This window comes from Synchytrium microbalum, assembly GCF_006535985.1.
Source record: "Synchytrium microbalum strain JEL517 chromosome Unknown SmJEL517_scf0001, whole genome shotgun sequence".
Lineage (NCBI taxonomy): Eukaryota > Fungi > Chytridiomycota > Chytridiomycetes > Synchytriales > Synchytriaceae > Synchytrium > Synchytrium microbalum.
Genome location: NW_022158350.1, coordinates 1,130,769 through 1,149,205, shown reverse-complemented (window position 1 = coordinate 1,149,205; position 18,437 = coordinate 1,130,769). Strand labels below are relative to the sequence as shown.

Genomic DNA, 18,437 nt, shown 5'->3' with positions numbered 1-18,437 from the left:
CTGAATGAGTCTTGAGCTCTCACCTTGGCCGACTCGACAAAACAACACTTCACCGACCATTCCTACACTTCCGACTACCAAACTGTTCATAGCTTTAAATCCTACACTGGTCAATAAACCACCACTGCTAGCATCGGAGAGAGCAGACAAGGTAGCAGATGCAGTTTCAGACAAGACTTTTCTATAAACGTTTTGGGAGACCTTGACCTTCATCAGACCAGCATATCCTGGTAAATGAACTCCATTGACTTGCGAGTATACAGCATCCTTGACGATTTCTGTCGTAATTCCTGATTGTTCGATGATAGAGGTAGTGGGAAACAAGCAAGCACGAGTGTTGACACAGAAGCCCAATGTTTTTTCCAATTCCAAGAGACCTTCTTCATCATGAGGTTTGGTGGCGATAAAGCAATTCCAGCTTACGACTTCGAGATTACCACTTGCACCACCTTCCATATAAGCGGCGTTGGACAATTCTTTAATTAGGCTATAAGGAGAATGTACCTCATGCGAGCCAAAGAGTATGGTAACTTTCTTATTGACGGCGAGTGGGCTATAATCGCTGACGGCAAGACAAGGTTGGCGGACCGACAAACTGGTAGACGAGTGAGCACCTAAGATACAACGATTTGATAGATTAGCGAGCTATACTAATAGAGACACAACGAGGCGATTTTCAATGAATCAATCCAAACTCTTACCTGGACCAGAAATAGAAGCATCGCTCCCACATATCAATCTTGCCTTTCTAACTATTCTAACCATAAAGCTATTCCAGGCATTCGAGCCAGCACCATCCAATAAACCCCAAGCAGATATGACCGAGGGTTTGTAATTGCAAAAGCCACCAAACATATTTTGAGTCCAGACTACCGTTCCATTAAGTTCTTTAGGAGTAGCTCTCATCACAGAAGCAGCCGGTGTTACTAAACGATGTGATACGTTCATTTGACGGTATTCAATTATGGGTTCAGAGAAGACTGGTGGCCACACTGGACCAGGTGCACCGTTTGTCTTGTCGATGGAGAATTCTGGGGATGATCGAGTGGCTACCACCATAGTACCAATAGTGAATTTAGCAATCTTGACGAGTTCTTTCTTGACTGCAGGCCGGCTGACCAAAGAGAGACCAAAGCAGCCATCCAACTTTACGTTCACTGGAGCAGGTAGACTCATACCAGAGCATGCGAGCAGTTGGTAGCATAACTCTACAAGTTGACGATTGGGTGGCAGTGACAATGCAATGCGGCGACCTTCAGAGAATGGCACTACACGAGAGTTCCCATGACTCAATGCAATTACTTGTGCAACAGCACGTTCAAGTGTCCGAGCTTCCTGTTCCATTTTAAGAGATTTACGAATCAATACGGCTACGAATAAGAGAGTACCAGCGAAACCTATATAGTCGATGGAATAAATATTAGATTCTTATACGTTTGGAGATGTAAACAAATTGAAAACGCAAGACAAAGCTCTCAAAAATTCCAAAACTTCAATCACCTTTTCGAGCTGGTTTGTCGATTTGACCAATTGAAGAGACTATATCCACACTAGTAACAGATCCTGCATGATCATATGGCACACTCATATCTTGCGGTGCGAAGTCAGTCGTATAATCAGCACCGCCTCTAGCAACAGAAGGTCCTGCGAATACATTCTTTACACCCTTGACAAAGCGCGACCAAAATGATTTTCTGGGAGTGACTAATGGAGTGGTGGATTTACATGCGTCCATGATGTCGTTGATGTTGATGATACAAAAGGTCAAGAGTTGTATGTTGTTTTCTTGGCAAAGTAGCTTTTGCTTTGCGTTGAGTGATACGATGATTTCGGCCATGACGGCAGCCAAGGCTTTGGCAGTCATTTCTGTTGTCTTTTGATACCAGGCAAACCTCCTGCATGTTGACATAGCGAAAAGAAACACATCCAATTGATGTGAAGTCAGGTTTTTTCGTAGTATGTGGGATATGATGGGTATAGTCATCTCCTCATTTCGAAGCTGATCTAGTTTCTGGTTTACACGATACGTCATGAAACCTCCAAGAGTCTCATCAATGAAGATGGTGAATGCAGATGCTACTGCCTTGGGTTCAGGTTTCTCAGATTGATGTCCAAATACTAGTTTGACGAGACTTTGGATGGTATAGTCAGCGCCCAAGTCGACATCAGCGAGAGCATCTGCGATAGCCTTGTCAGTAAGACACGACTGCCTGTGGTGTTGGCAGGAATCCCGGGAAAGAATGAGAACATAATCGACGATGACAAAAACAACAAACATTTGCTTACCTAAAGATCTGTTTGGTTTCAGTTCCATACTCTAAGATGTATTCTGCCATCTTGATAAGAGCAACAGGCACGTTAAGGGTGTGCTGGCCATTGGTGATGGATTGTCGAGGGATGTGTTTGATGTCCTAAGAATGTGAGATGAAATTAGTAAGAAAGAGGAAAAAGAGAACAGTAAAAGCTTCCATGGTGGTATATAAAGCAATCGCTTACCTTGCCAGGGCCTGATGGGACCGGGTTGATTCCGTTTGAATGTGTTGATGATTTTGGTTTGCTACGATTGGCGCTGTTGATATAGGAGCGACTGAAACGCATTTTGAGCGATAGATATGATTATATAGTGCGTCTGCAAGTAGTTTTGTCCCCGTGTATATTTGGCTATGGTGCGGTAGACGCTGTCTATATGTTGTAAACTGGGTGCACCGAGGTTTCAGACTTTCCAGCACCAATAGGAAGAACAACCCGTCTGTATCAATCGCCTCCAGGTCGCATATTGCATGATAGTGCTTTAGAAGGTATTTATTGACCTCTCCACTTCAATTGGTCTATGAATGGACGTGTCCAAGGGAAATCCACATAATCAACATAAAAAGACTTGGACTCTCGCGACGTTTCCTATCGACCAGAAGGAGCATTTTGGGTGGACGCTAGCTCTGACCAGCTATAGATGTGACACCACTACCTACTGAATTCTGTCAAAGTATCCCTATTATCAGTCTGTCTTGACTCTATACAAAAACAAGGACAAACAAGCAGATATCAGTCTCTATCTCACCTCGAGGAGCCTCAGAACCAGAGTCTTGAGGCGTAGCTACTTGGTGAACGTTTTACTGGGAGTTTTCATCATGCTGCGACGGCTTGGATACATCTTGCCGAGATGTTGCAAAACGCCTTTGGTACTAAAGAGGATCAGAAACACGCTTAAATGACATAAAGCTACAAGGATGTTCAAATTGTATGTCGAGTGGAGCACAAAGGACTAAACTTGGTTGTTACTGTTACAAAACGCAACGAATTATTCGTTCGAGCCTTGTACCGAGATTCGTTGGTTGAATTTCGTAGCTTGGCAGTTTCAAATTCGCAAAATACGATCATAAGATGTTCGCAATCACCAACATAGGTTAAATTCGGTGGCGATAGTACCTCTGTTGGTACGCGTGAACATGTCCATAGTATCAGTTCCAATGCTAAACACGACCAAAGTGTGTCGTTTGCGAATCAAATTCCCTAACTATGATTATATATAATAATGTGTCCCGCGTCAGCAGCCTCGAGTCAACTCTCTCGTTGTGTGAAGAATTCGACAAACATACACACCGTGAATGGTTACATCCCAATCGGAGGACATTGAGAGCCTATCGGAGTATATTGAAAGAGACTAATAGAAATTCATATTGCCAGTATAGTGCACTATGTTTGAGAGGTAAGATTTCTTCCTTCTTTGTATCTTGCAGAAGAAAATTGTTATTTTTTGGAAGTGATTTGGGTGTGCAGACAACCAGTAATTGGGCATAAAAGAAGAAGGATGATATCATTTTATTATCAGTGGAGGGTTCGGAACATGCTTTCCAACCTTTTCTCATATTGGGGATGGGCTGCTGTCTCAAAACATGAAAACCCCCAAAAGCTGATGTTCGCTTCTTATCGAGATGGACTATCTTTGAACACGGATCTAACTCGAATCGTACTATATATAGCCATGTGTTGGTAATCGGCCCTAAGCAAGCAGGGAAGACCACCCTACTTCGCTACATTGCAAACAAGCATCAAGTTTCAACAGTGAGTACTTGATCCAAAACACTGTCAAGCCAAGGCGTTCACACCAATACATATAGCAATACGTTTCAACTTTTAAGAACGTCGAGAATGTAAAATGTGATGGCATCAACATATCATTGATCGAAATCGGAGGTGCCCGTTCGTTTGAACCTATCCGTAAAACTAAATTGAAAAAATCTGCCTGTATTTTGATGTTATACGATATTACATGCCAAGACTCATTCGCCCTTCTCGATAAGGTGAGTGTGTTTCTGATTGCAATACATTCTGAAAGTAGAATCCATTGGCCATCAGTGAATCCTATCAATCTCGTCATAGTTCTCCAACGAATGCTCTGCTGCTCTCGGTGCCAACTGGGGAGAGCGAACCGTACTTGTAGGGTGTAAATCAGACAAGTACAACGAAACCAATGCTGAACATGTGAAGCCAGCACAAGTATGAGATTAGGTTACGCTACCACTTCCTCGACGTGTTTTTTTATGCTTGGACTCTCGTTTAGGCCAATACTTTCGCTGGTCATCACAATATTGCATATGTCACTCGCATCACAATCGAACCAGCACCAGATACCGCTGACCTACTACGCTTCACATCTTTCGTTTTGCGGGATCACAGTTGGTGGAATCGCAATTGTGAGATTCAGTAAAGAAGTAATTGTGTGACTGGGTGGTTGTGGTTGTTCCTTGCAATATTTGTTACTGGTAGTCAATATAGAAACGAACTTGAAGCTTGAAGCAGAACCTGAAAGTTCAACATAGTATGCGAATGTATGACTACGCGAAAATGAGATGGTTTGCATGTTGGCATGCCTGCATCTTTGCAACTTGTGCCACAAAAATATCGATATACATGGAGAAGCTCTCCGCTGCAAAACCAGTTGTTAATTGGCGAGTGCTTCTATTTGCTATTTACTTGGCTGTATCACAAACGTGTACAAATGTTTTACGAAAGGAACTTATTCAAGGACTCGAGGCCTGATCGAAAGCTGCTGCGACGTTCACTGGTCCGGTACCGTTTGGAGTTTGGAGTGACACTCGTCCGTAGCAAATGGAATAGACATTAGAGAATTATAGGATTGGGTATAACATATAACTGACTAAGATTGGGCCTAAGGAATAACTGAAAATGGAAGACAAATCTCTCAAAGTTCCAAAGCATCACCTTCACGAGCAGGTTTATCTATGCCACCCCCTTGAAGAGCCTACACCCACAGTAGCAACAGATCCTGCATTATCATCTGGTACATCCATTTCTTCACATACAAAGTCACTCAGAAAATTATCCCCAGCTCTAGTCACGCATGGTCCTGGGAACATATTTTGAAGCCCGTTGCAAATCGAGACCATAATGATTTTTGGGGGATTGGTAATGGACTAGTTGATTTACAAGCATCCGTAAGATCTTTGATGTTGATGATATCGTAACCTCACAGCTGCATATTGTTTTCGTAACCAATTGGTGCTCGCTTTGGATCAAAAGGTGAGACCACTTCCGCCAACACTGCTGCCAAGGCCTTAGCGGTCATTTTGGTCGTTTGGTGATGCATTGACAAGAGGTGGCATGTATCCACAAACACACAGAAATTTATCCAACTTACCGGAAGGATGATGTTTTCAAAGTCGGTGGGATATAATTGGAATGGTCAACTCTTCATTTCGTAATCTATCTATTTTCTTGTTTGTAATTTAAGAGATGAAGCATCCAAGAGACTTGTGAATAAATATGATCAATGCAGATGCTACGAGTACGGGCTGACGACTTTCGAGAGAGACAATTGATGCAGGCCCTTTTACTTCTTCTGACAACGATGGACACGCCTTTAGTATCAGAGACACCAGAAAGCACGCTTAAACGACCGGCGAGAAATCAGACATGAGGCCAGAGGCCAGATTTGTGTATTTATAAATATTCATGTTTGGAATCGTTAGAATACACATGAGTCATAGTTTCTATGATCCAACCTTGTAGGGACATTGGATGTAGATTAGAGCTTACATGGGTAGCAGTCTAACAACGGAATGAATTAGTGATATAGTACATCGGATATAAGAAATACTGGAATATCCCGCGTCTGTTGAGTTTCTCTCGCTAGAAATCGGTCGAGTTCTTGAAATTCGGAGCCACGATTCAGGCCTAGATCGAAATCGAAACTAAGCAAATCCTCCTTTCTGATTGCTTGCTGGATGATATCTTTTTATTTGTATTGCTGATTCCAAGTCTGAGGTGAGCGTCTGTTCATTGAGCAGTGGTCAGTTTAGATACGATCGCTCGCAGTCAAATACTTTCCTCATATTTAAATCATTTCTCATGAATTAAAAGGCCTACAACGTCCTCTCTCCCCGTAGAATCCATTTCACTCAGTCTGAACATTAAGACATCAATCATATCGCAAAGCTTTAGGCCGCTTGTATAAAACAATACAAAGATGGACGAAATCATCATCGAAGACGACTGGCTGAATGATGATGTATTCAAAGCAGGCAATCAAGCACCTCATCAACCTCTTCGGAACGAACTCGAGACAAATCCACCAACCCCAGTAAACCAAGCTCACCTTCAAACAACTCCTTACATATCGCCAACAAAGCCTGCTTCTAGCAAACACAATGTAACTACTCCAAAGTCAACTCTGGGATTACGCCCTTCGACATTACGCATTAAAAAGCCATTCAAACCACCTACTCCTGCTCCACATATAAATATGATGGCTGTTGATGTTGACGACGACATTGAAGACTTTTCTCAACAGAATAATCATGAGACTCATGGTGGTAGTAGTAGTAATGCTGCTCTTGTTGATTCAGATTCCGCCAATCTTAATTCGAAGAAGTGCGATGACGTGACATTCAACACTTCTGTAAATAGAGATACAAACTCGCAGAATATGGATGTTGCCTCCAAAGACGAAGCAGATCGTAGATACTCGACATCACCGATGGGACATCCGCAAGTGCAAGATGGCACAATCAAGACACCATCATCAACTACCCATACACCCCATTCCAAGCCAAGCGCTGCTTCTATTGAGCGTCGCCTACGTAAAGATCAGGTGAAGGCCTCACTAGCCTCCCTTCCTCGAGTTGGTGTACATTCATCACCAAAACCATCGAACGATGATTATATGAATGTACAGCAACAACACGCATCACCAACTCCTGCCCCAAAATCATATAAACGTGTAATCGCTGATGAAGACGATATACAATTCACAGCGTACGAGTTGAAAGAAACGAAACAAACAAGTGTTGCTTCATCTCGTAGTGGCAGTAAAGCATCATCTGTAGGTCGCAGGCAATCACCTCAGCAGCAACTGCAACAGAGTCAAGAATCTAATAAAAGGAGGGAGGTAGTCAGACCAGTCATCAAACGTGTTCGCTTCGATGATCACGTTCAAGCAAACGAGTTTGAAGCTCCTGATGTCGAAGATGAAGAAGACATCGGTGATGATGATGCAACAAAGACGGATGGTCTAGGACTATCAGAGTCAGAAATGGAGAATGATGTAAGGCCTTTAATTGATCGGTCCTTTGAGAGAATCCTTAAATTTCACGCTCGGTTTTTTGGCAGGATGAGGATCAACGAATTGTGATGGCTATTAGTAGTAGAGGCCGTAAAGTTGGTTGCGCCTTCTTTGATGATAGAACGCACCAGCTGTATGTTATGGAAGACGTTGAAGAAGACGAAGCATTTACTATGACGACTCTCTGTAAGAAACTGGAGTGAAATGCTCATCTTGTTTGTTTGGCTAACATGCAAATTTCTCTACAGTAAAACTACAGGTCAATCCATCTGTGATTTTGATGTCATCTCGTACTGAAGAGGCATTCTATGATGTGGTTCGTGGTAGGTGGACACCACTCTTTTGAACACGTATTATTCGATCCGGTTTCTGAAACACTTGCTTTTTTAGATGGCACACACGAAACCATCTTCCGCCCAGGCCCAGATTTTGCCATCAAAACAGCTCGTAATCGACTCTTGTCGCTACGAGCTCTCGCTTCTCCCTCCCGCCATTTAATATCTGGAATGTCTACGAAACGAGCGGAAATGGCGCTGTATTTAGAATCAGTGCTAGACACTGTTTGTGAGAACATGATTTCCTCCGCTGGTGCTCTGATAGCCTGGCTGAGTCAAGGAGGAATGAGAGAGGGTGATGATGAAATGAGTGATTTCTCTGTGGAGAAGATTGAGCAGTTCAAACTGTAGGTTCGCGATCTCATACATGTCTCAAATGAAAGTCTTTCTTTACTAAAAAGTCTACTGACTCATAGGAACAACTTCATGCGTTTGAACACTGATGCCTTCTCGTATGTCTTGCGTTGAGAATTTGATGTAATCCAGTAAACAACAACTCGTTTTCATTGATTTTAGATCTCTCGGCATATTTTCCGAAGAGTTGCATCCGTCCATGCGCTCTCGTAGATCTCGTGAAGGACTTTCATTATTTGGTATGTTTTGCAGGATAAGCCATGCTTAGAATTTTGGATTTAACTTCGTTTTCTTTGTCGCGCAGACATAATGGACACGACACGAACTGCTGTAGGCCGTGCTTTACTCAAGACATGGTTTTTACGTCCATCTCTCGATCTTCACATTCTTGAAGAACGTCAAGAGGCCATTGCTTACTTTGTCAGACCTGATTTGTATCATATCAGCGATACATTCAAGTCATGCTTGAAACAAATCAACAACATCCCCGTGAGTCTTTCATTGGAATCAACCTTATTCAAGAGGGTTTGATTCTCAAGGAGGTGGCCTTCCAATAGAGAGTCATTCACCGTATGAAGTCAAGACTATCCTTGAAGGAATGGGAATCGGTCGTAAAGGTATCTGCAGGGATGAAATGCGGGTTTTTTGTCACTTTCGCTCACATCACGGGTTGCATAGTTTTCATTGAGCTCTATCAAGATCAAACGACTCGTGTTAGAATGTGGAGTGCGCGCGATTCCAGTATTTGAAAGAGTGAGTTGACTTTAAAGAAATCGACAGACAAGATCTATTTCTCATATTTGAGTCGAATAGGTCGGAGAAGCAATCAACGAATCAGATTTGAAAGAATCTGGACGATTCGTTACAAATGTGGTATGAAATGACTCGTACATGATTGAACAAACCTTGAGCACACTTCCATCTCTATCATAGATTGACTTTGACGAAAGTCCAGGAGAAGGACATGTGTCTGTGAAGCAAGGTATTGACGAAGCACTTGACGAAATGAAACGAACATATGCTGGAATGGGTCATCTACTAGTAAGTCTTGTTCCCAATCTAGCAAAAAATGTAGTGAAGACAAGACCAGATGATAGTAAATGCTCAACGTTTTTAGACCCAAGCTGTCGTACGAGTCGCTGCTACTATCCCAACAGAATTCGCTACTTCTCTCAATGTGGTCTACTTTCCTCAGCTTGGATTTCTCACAACTATTCCCAAAAGGCCTGAGATGCAACAGCCTGATGATTTCTTGATCGAAGGGCTTGAATTCCAGGTATTGCGCTTGCAATTGATTGACATTCTCCTTTAATTGCTTTTGTTATTCAGTTCTCGACTGCCAATACCGTCTTTTACAAGAGTGAAGAAATGTTTGGTATGCAATATTGCAGTGTTTGTGAATGCATAATTGAACTGAAATCAATTTTCTTTCTAGGCCTGGATGAAACTCTCGGAGATGTCCATTCTAATATCGTTGGTAGAAAAGTCATCGACAAAAATCGATTGGCTATACTTCTGATTGCTGCCGTTTCTGCTGTAGATCGAGAGAACGAAATCATTCAGCAATTGCAAGAGAGTGCTCTCGGCTTCTCAGAGGCTATGCTGAGAGCCTCTTCTGCGCTGGCTGAACTTGACTGGCAAGGATTGAGCTTCGCGTATTTGGCCTGTCAAATGATCAAAACTTTCTGCTTCTGTTAGTTTGATTGCTATGTCTGACGCAGCCAGACGATACAATTACAAGAGACCTACCATGACAGAAGAAAATAGATTGGATATTGTTCGTGGCAGGTATGATGGATCGAGGTGGAAATGAAACCCATTGCCGTTTTCCACTTCTAATAATACTTGTTTTGTCGTAGACATCCACTTCAAGAATTGTGTGTGGATGCCTTTGTGCCGAACTCTACTCACCTCTGCTCTCCTGGTCAAGGAACGAGATGCGTCTTGTTGACTGGTGCCAACTTTTCTGGAAAGAGCATACATCTCAAACAGGTAAAATGAAGATTTAACTGCAGGGCAAGTGGATAAATTTGCTCAATGGTGGTTTCCGATAGATTGCACTTATCACGTATATGGCGCACATCGGAAGCTTTGTGCCAGCTGATGATGCCATTGTTGGACTGACGGATCGCATTATGACTAGAATTCAAACACGAGAGAGTGTTTCAAAGGTAGATATACTGCACCCGGAGCAAAAATCCGAACTTAGAGACGTATTTTCCCAACCCCTCTGCTTCGTTTATTAGATCCAAAGTGCGTTCTTGATTGATTTGCAACAAGTCGCTCTCATGATTCGTTACGCAACTGCTCGCTCCCTCCTCATCATTGACGAGTTCGGCAAAGGCACAGTTTCCAAAGACGGTGTTGGGCTCTTTTGCTCTGCACTGGATTCGTTTATGGCCAAAAGAGACTTGTGTCCCAAAGTCGTTGCTGCTACTCATTTCCATGAAATTTTCGCACATCAATTGCTAGAGTCCTTGGATGATCCTATATTGTTTACTTGTGCTATGGAGATAATTGAAGCTGATGCTAAGCGAGCACCGGGAGTTACATTTCTGTACAGGTACAGCAGCTCAAGCAACATCTAGACGTGCTGAAGACGGATTCTCAGTTAATGGATCTTAACTTAGAGTCATTCCGGGCCAAGCTTCAAAGAGTCTTGGAGCTCACTGTGCAAGATTGGCTGGAATACCTGATCATGTTGTCGAACGTGGTATTAGAGCTTCGAGTTTACTAGCTGAAGGTGGTGCATTGGTTGACTTGCCACCACGAGATATGGGTAAAGAGCGTGCAGAAGCTCGTGATAAAGCTGTCAATGACCTGTCAGACGTCGCATCGAAATTCGATTGTTTGCAAGGTGATTTGAGTGAATTGTTTGAGCAAGTTGACTTTGTATCTGATTTGTTGTAAAAGATTTGATGTTTGTAATGGTTTTTTTAAAAGATAGAAAGATCCAAGCATGAAACACAATTTCAAGCGCGTTGAAGGGTTTGATGCTTGGGTCCTATTTTATTTGAGAACACTTAGGAAGGCCCTACTGATGTACCGTTCAATCCTCCTCCCTACATAACTAGAGTCAGTCGAGGACAAGCTGCAAAGTGTCTGAGACGTTTTTTTGCGCGATGAGACGGGACATCTGATCATGTTATTGAACGGGGTTTTTGAGCTTCAAGTTTACTATGCGACGATGGTGCATGCCTTCCCACCACGAGATTCCCAGATATAAGCAAAGATCGCACAGAGGATAGTGATAAGGCTGTATTTGACTTGTCACACCTCGCAAGGAGGTTCGAGTAAGTTTGTTGCAAGTTGACTCTGTATCCAAGTAGTCAAAGTCGCTAAACGTTGTACCATCGAATTCGCTTGGATAATAGCCTTGAAAAAGAGTCCTATATTTTATCAGCATGTTTACAATGGTAACCTTCATCTCTGACTCTTTATCTCCTCGACCGTGCTTCACTGACAGAGCTTCGCAGCACGAGATTCACCCTGGCTGACAGCTCGGAAAAGAGGTATTTTGACGTTATTGTGTGTAATATTTAGCTTAGAATTCGTTCTGGGCTCTTTATCCCCTTGCAACTGTGCATCTTGTTGATAGAATCTCGAGAAGGCGTATCAATTCAAATTAATCACTATCATCACTATTCTTGACCTTGAAGACCATCGCGAAGAGGGAGGTGGTTTACGAGGCGTCAAGATTGTCCAATGCTTGAGTATAGAGGCCCGAGTCAATATCTTCTGTTTCCGGGCTCAGAACTGAGTTCTTAAAAATATTATAAGAATATTACTGCAAAGCAAAGTTTTCAAAGAGAATAGTTCTTGAACATCCGGGTAAAAAAAGGTACATCCAGTGATTTAAATTCAATCTTTCGTATCTAAAGACGTCGTGACTCTACTGGATAGCACGCCTCAAACCAAACAAGAAAGGTGTTGAAAGGAAGCCCCACTAGAATTAAACTGGTGCTGACCTGTCATCGTAGTGCTAGTAGTCTCCAGAGAGACGAGTCTTCGTATCGATTGCCTTCTCAGGCTGAACCTATATCGTTGATGCTGAAACACCCAAAAGAACCGACAATGTGCAATCAAAATAGACTTTCAAAAGTGCCAGATATGCATTTGAAGAATCTTGTGGACGACTGCCAGTCGTCCAGTCTTCACGGGAGAACATCGTACCCATCAGAGAGCACTTACTCTAGCTGTTGAGAGGCAACAGTGCACTATTTTAAACTCATGTTGAGCTCCTGCGGGTGTATAAGGTCGGTCAGATTGTCGCGAAAGCGATCGAGTGACTTGATGACCAACAAGTATTATAATACTTCCTGTTTCGCTTTAGTGTAGGGATAACAAGGCAATGAGAAAGATATTGCCTTCAGACGGTGGCGAGTACGTCATACAAAGACTTTTTGTGGTAGGAGTTGTAAAGTTCTATTATTCTTATATCGAATCAGAGACAATATTATATGGACATATCACGGAAAGTTTCTTTCATACTATGAAAAATTAAAGTTTCAGTTCAAGTAAATGCAATTGTTTCGACGACAACAACCTTGCCACTTACGATTCATAAACAGGGAAGAAGATGGAGCAAACACAAAACCACCATGTCGACCGAGGAACCGCCCCCGTCCAGAACGCTTTATACAGTTTCAATCCTCGTGGAGCTGTGCCAGCAGCCTCTAGTACCGCCTTTTGATTCTCGTACAATTCACGAGTGACGGATCGGATTGTTCTACGACTAGTTTTTATAGGTGATGCGGTCATTATTTTGGTTTTCACTACATCGAATGGTGTAGTCAAGTATCCAGCCAAGGCACCTGAGAAAGAAGAAATCTTGGTAAGAGAAGAAATAAATATTGGTAAAGCAAACAAGTAAGTGCAAAGTCCAGGGTCAAAACAAAAATCCAATTGAAATGTGCGAAAGTGGCCCGGTAACCACTACAAGTTTTCTCAAGTACACACGAACTTGCCTGATATACCACCAAACAAGGTTGATTTCAAGGTAGTTATAGCAATCTCCTCATCCTCATCACTAGATCCATTACTCATGATTTGCTCGTGAACCTTCTTGAAACTCTCATACGAAGTAAACAAGATGATCATAAAGGGCCAGTCCCTTAGCGTAGTACTACTAAATCCTCTAAAGAATCCCATAACACCTTCCTGCTTATATATCGAGGCCACAGCCCTCGTAAACGACGGCTTGGTACCACTCGCTGACCCAATAGCCTCAGTCTGTAGTCTGGTAGTAATAACCTCACGAGGCACTTTGACGATACTGGACACAGTGTCTCCTGATATGGCTGCTAGAGCGGATGCTACTATTGGACCAAAGGTGGGTATCCATGATCCTTGTTGCTTTTTCGACGGGTTGTGTAGGATGTGTGATTTCGTCCATTCGTATGTGGCTAGACGGAGACCTCCCTGTGGGCCTGCTCCAATTACAGAGACTAGGAAGCCCCGGGATAGGTGTTTTAGAGTGTTTATAGAGAATAGGTTTAGTTTTAGGGAGGTTGATTTTCCTGCTGTATTCTGTATTATGATCTTGTATGTGTCTAGAAAGTGCATCTGGCAATAAAATAGAGCGTCAGTCAGGGCTGGAAGGAAGATGTAAGTGATAAACAGCAGTCTAGCTATAAATCAAGTTTGATCTGCTCGACTTTTTTTCAAGGCTTGATCTTGACATGCGAAACTTTGGCTTACAGCAGCAAAAGAAGACGATAAAGCTATTGCTCCAGCACAGAAATGATCTATTCGATATGTGGATTAGGTGATTGTGATAGTGATGATTTTATATCTTGACATGTGCAAAATGTTAAAATGTCAAAACCCAACGGGCTCTGATCCTTCCAAACTTACTTCGATACTTTTGCACTTGAGTTAGATGATGTCCTCTGGCAATCTCATCCTTATTGAATATAGGAATCCGTGGTATAGTTGGTTTATAGGCTTCCATCGTTCAAAAAAGCTTTTTTTTTGTGGAAGATGTTGGTTGGTTTAGGACTGAATAGAGCAACAATGACGGTAGATTGTCTAGTTTCGTTGCTTATCAAATGATTTCGTCCTTCTTCCTTGACGCTAATAAGTTAAATTGGACGTTTTGTATTGGCGATGATTCACATTCAAAAGTGGGCAAAAAAATGGAGAAGCTACAAAATGGCAAAGATCGCCCACGGAGAGCGATCCCCTACGCGCTAGCTGCTGCTAAGCATGAGAATTAAACCGTTTCCGTCGCGCTTCGATCACGACAATTTGAAAAACAATGATATCACAATCAACGAGTTCGATCCTTTGCAATCACGTATGTTTGTTGGCCGATAACTCTTTCTAATATGAATTCTGTCACTTCAGCAGCAAGGCCTTCCTTGTCGAGTACTTGACCTGAAACTTTGGTACAGCTCAAATCAGATACTATTGCTTCTGGTCTTACCACGAAAGATAAGAGCAGATCCAACAGTCTACGTCAGGTCAAATTGACATCCTTTGGTTATATAAGCTTTGAAATTTATGATCTCGTCGTATTCGAGATCTGATCATATGTGTGAATCGCGTCCCATTCATAGTGCAATTTTTGAAATCGATCGTTAATTGAGGATCATGCACAAAGGTGTAAGAAGCACCATAGTCTTCGTAGTTCAACTACTTGCCATTGAGCTGGCATCTTCAACAGCGCCGCAGTAAACAAACCGCGGTCATCAGGAACGACCGTCAACAGTTTCCACATTTGTCGCCATGATCTAGTAAAACACCATCATCACTACAGATCCAGATCATTTTCGTCTTCGAAATTCTCTGAATCTCAACCAGTTACCTAACTGCTATGAGGATCTCCACCTTCTTTACGACTCTCACTGTCATCAGCCTCTTTTCAGTCTCAACCGCCGCGCGAACAAATCGTGTCGAAAGAGGGCTATCTCTATCCGATTTGCTAGCACAATCCGAATCTTTGATCAAAGATCTACCTCTCAAGGCTGCTGCTTTACCTTCCGCTGCTACATCTCGTCGTATGGCACGTCGTCAAACACAAACTATTGGACCGACACTTGATGTTGGAACTGTTATCGATTCCGCTTTTGGAGCATTGAGCAGTATGAAGGACTCCATAAATATCATGGCAGTGCTTTTGTTTGGTAGTGATTTACCGATTGATACGTTGCTTCAATCTCAAGGTACATGCTTCCTCTTCTGCCCATGTCTTTTTTTTTCCATCAATTAACAACTAAGCTCTAAATAGATGTAATCAAGACTATTGCAACTTCTCAAGATCCAGCTCAAAGTGCACAGGACAACTATAGCGCTTTACAGCCACTCATCCATGTTATCTTTCCAAATGGTGTTGGTCCTTTCGATTCCCTCACATTACAGTCTGCATTGGACAAGATCAAGAATCTGGCAAGTGTGCTTAACTCTGGTGGAAGTGGATTCGGACCTGGGTGTATCCGTGGTATCAATCTGCAAGCTTCGAATGTTAACGTGTACGTATAGTACGACTCCAAGCTGCTTTTGTTGTGGATGATATTTTATGATTTTGAACGCTGGTCTTTCTTTAATAGGACGTGTCAAGATGGTTATGACCAGCTTTTGTTATCTCCTGTGTGTGTTGAGCTATGTACAGGACAAGAGTTTCCGCAACCTTGTGGTGCTTTTTGCTCGACAGACTCTTCCGCGTGTGCTCAGATTTACCAAAAGAGTATACAGGCAGCGGCGAGCGCTGCTGACAAGGGATTGATGATGGACCCAGCCAATGCCATTCTGGTATTGTGTTGGCAGTGAAAGTTCTACTTTTGTCACCAGAAGGTAGTCTAACTGATACAATCTTGTTATTATAGGACTCTGTGAATCTTATTTCGACTCTGGGTTCATATCCTGTGTGTTCTCAATAACAAGCGGTCATATATCGGTTCTATGTATGAAAATCAAGTCTCAACATTCTAGTCCAATCCTCAGCGGGAATCATGTAAACATCTCACAGTCATTTTAAAACCTCAGTGCAGTTTCAAGTTGTAATAGTGTATTTAGAATATCTATTTAATTTACTCAATACCCCAAATACAAGCATCATACTCCAAGACACACACTGCTATCTATTCTACTACTTCATGAGATCATCTTGAATATACTGATGCTTGACACCAATTTTGAATCTCGTCGGGTCACCATATGGCAATAGCGTCACCATTGGGAGCTGATATTCTTTCGGCACATAATGGCCATATTCAGAATTCAGCTTAATCAATTCGTCACGAATCGATGCTGCAATTGCAGATTTCAGTGTATCCGAGTCGACGGCTTTAGGAGCAAGTTCGACTATAACCGCGAGTATAGAATCCTCGTTGGCGTCTTTGGCTACATACAAGACGAATTTACCAGTCACGTGATCTGATACTGATGACTGTTCGAGCCCAACCATGACATTGTCAACGTATACGTTGGCGCCGTATAGAGAAACTGGAAAGGGAGAAAAACGTGAGTGACACAACACCAGTACTGTACACCAAACTCATACCAGTCCAGAAGGCTCTTCCAAACACCCATACGAATGGTAGTTTCCGAATTGTCTGCAGATCAGCAGACATGGATCCAACAGCCCTCAACGCATCAAATCCTCGATCCATACAAAACTTGATCATATCATCAAACGACATGATGTTCCCCGAGTCGCCTATGCTATATCGTATCAATGGAGCAATGACAGCTTCCAAACCACCTTCCTCTGTACTAGCTTTCGGAGGCACAGTCGTAAAAGCAATGGTATTTTCATGTGTCATTTCCATAAACCGACAAAACGGATCATATTGCATGAGCGATGGTAATCTATCTCTTTGGAATAACTCTTTGGCTATAGCTGGATTCGAAGCCAGCCATCCTCGTATATGAGTAGATAGTACTGATTCACATGCTAGCACACCTGCATCAGCTGTCCCGTATATCGAGTGTATATCGGATTTAGGTGATTTTATGCCTGCTCGTGTAGCCACCAGGTTGCGCCATTCTTCAGAGAATACTTCACCAGCAAAAACCATCTTCAGATTATATGATTGCCAGGGTATGCCTTGCCCTCGTCCTGCATCGATAAATGTTTTACAGAAGGGAGGGTATCCGAGTACTACTGTTTGCTCAAACATGGGGCATAGCATCTTTGAGACTCTACCAACAAGTGGAGGTAGGATGAGCGTGTGTGGCTTTGATACAACGCACAGCAACGTTTTTTTACCACTGACCTCAGTATCTCGGCAACATCATTTCCAGGACAGACCAGAGTTATCGGATACCCTTTCATGGCAAGATATCGCATGCATACCGTGGTGAAAAGACCTCCGACCCAAGTACCAAGAGGGAAACAAATCATTGCGAGTGTTTTCCTCCTACATTGGCGAGAATTTTTTTTTTACAAAACATGGTATCATGATGCTGGAGACTAGAAAATACTACTAAATCTTACAACTCACTTGTGACAGAGAAATGAATCATGCATGATTTGCTCAAATCGAGCAGCAATCACCAACTCATCGTTACTGAATCGTCCCCATAGCGTAGGCACACCACCACTTCCCGATGAGACATGCAGGAAATCGAAGCGACTCATATCACCATTTACGCATCTTTCATTCAGCGGGTATACGTTTATGAAATTCTTCTTGTCCAAGAATGGCATGGATTCTTTGAAGTCTGACCATGTTTGAATTGTTGGTACGTTGAGAGCTTTTACGGCAGTCTAAATAGTAGCGATGAAGCGTCAGACGCACAAAAAACCAGAAATTGATGGATGCAGAAGATGCAGACCCAGTCTTAGCACTTTGGTGTTTCACAAAGCGATGGATATACACTGCGCACTTACAGCATAGGCAGGAATGTTCAAAATACTGTAATTTAATAACTCTAGTACTCTCTCCTTGAGAGCTTCTGGCTCTGTGCGTCCATCTTCTTCAATCAAACCATTGTCAATTGATGTGTTGACAAATCGTGTCAGAGATCCGACAGCAAGCTCTGGTTTCGTGACAGTCATGGACTAGGCTCGAAAGGTAGTAGGAGATGTTGTCTTGCGCTAGAATCCTCAATCTATTTACGAGCAATAACATGGAGTGAAAGAGGATGATATATGAGCAGGAGCATACATGCCGAAGAAGTCATAGCTTGGAAGATTGCTTCGTACCAGTTTGAATGAACGA

General features: G+C 42.6%; 3 protein-coding genes across 3 annotated transcripts; 1 reads left to right on the top strand and 2 right to left on the bottom strand.

Annotated features, from left to right (window-relative positions):
• Positions 1-6,487: 6,487 nt before the first annotated feature.
• Positions 6,488-11,181, top strand: SmJEL517_g00294 (uncharacterized protein; the record flags this gene model as incomplete). The annotated part of the gene is made up of 19 exons (XM_031166224.1): positions 6,488-7,564; positions 7,630-7,768; positions 7,831-7,905; positions 7,973-8,264; positions 8,334-8,369; positions 8,434-8,510; positions 8,576-8,760; positions 8,829-8,888; positions 8,950-9,024; positions 9,085-9,144; positions 9,205-9,312; positions 9,389-9,547; positions 9,601-9,646; positions 9,707-9,926; positions 9,970-10,059; positions 10,131-10,263; positions 10,326-10,442; positions 10,518-10,834; positions 10,902-11,181. 19 exons carry the CDS (start codon positions 6,488-6,490, stop codon positions 11,179-11,181), a joined length of 3,546 nt encoding a protein of 1,181 aa, XP_031027775.1.
• A 1,546-nt stretch (positions 11,182-12,727) lies between these two features.
• On the bottom strand, positions 12,728-14,224 carry SmJEL517_g00293 (uncharacterized protein; the record flags this gene model as incomplete). Its single annotated transcript, XM_031166223.1, has 5 exons — positions 12,728-12,761; positions 12,830-13,085; positions 13,227-13,836; positions 13,972-14,018; positions 14,128-14,224. The coding sequence occupies 5 exons, from the start codon at positions 14,222-14,224 to the stop codon at positions 12,728-12,730; spliced, it is 1,044 nt and encodes a 347-aa protein (XP_031027770.1).
• A 2,136-nt stretch (positions 14,225-16,360) lies between these two features.
• Positions 16,361-18,274, bottom strand: SmJEL517_g00292 (uncharacterized protein; the record flags this gene model as incomplete). The annotated part of the gene is made up of 5 exons (XM_031166222.1): positions 16,361-16,716; positions 16,775-17,415; positions 17,490-17,633; positions 17,718-17,983; positions 18,107-18,274. The coding sequence occupies 5 exons, from the start codon at positions 18,272-18,274 to the stop codon at positions 16,361-16,363; spliced, it is 1,575 nt and encodes a 524-aa protein (XP_031027769.1).
• Between the last annotated feature and the right edge of the window lie 163 nt (positions 18,275-18,437).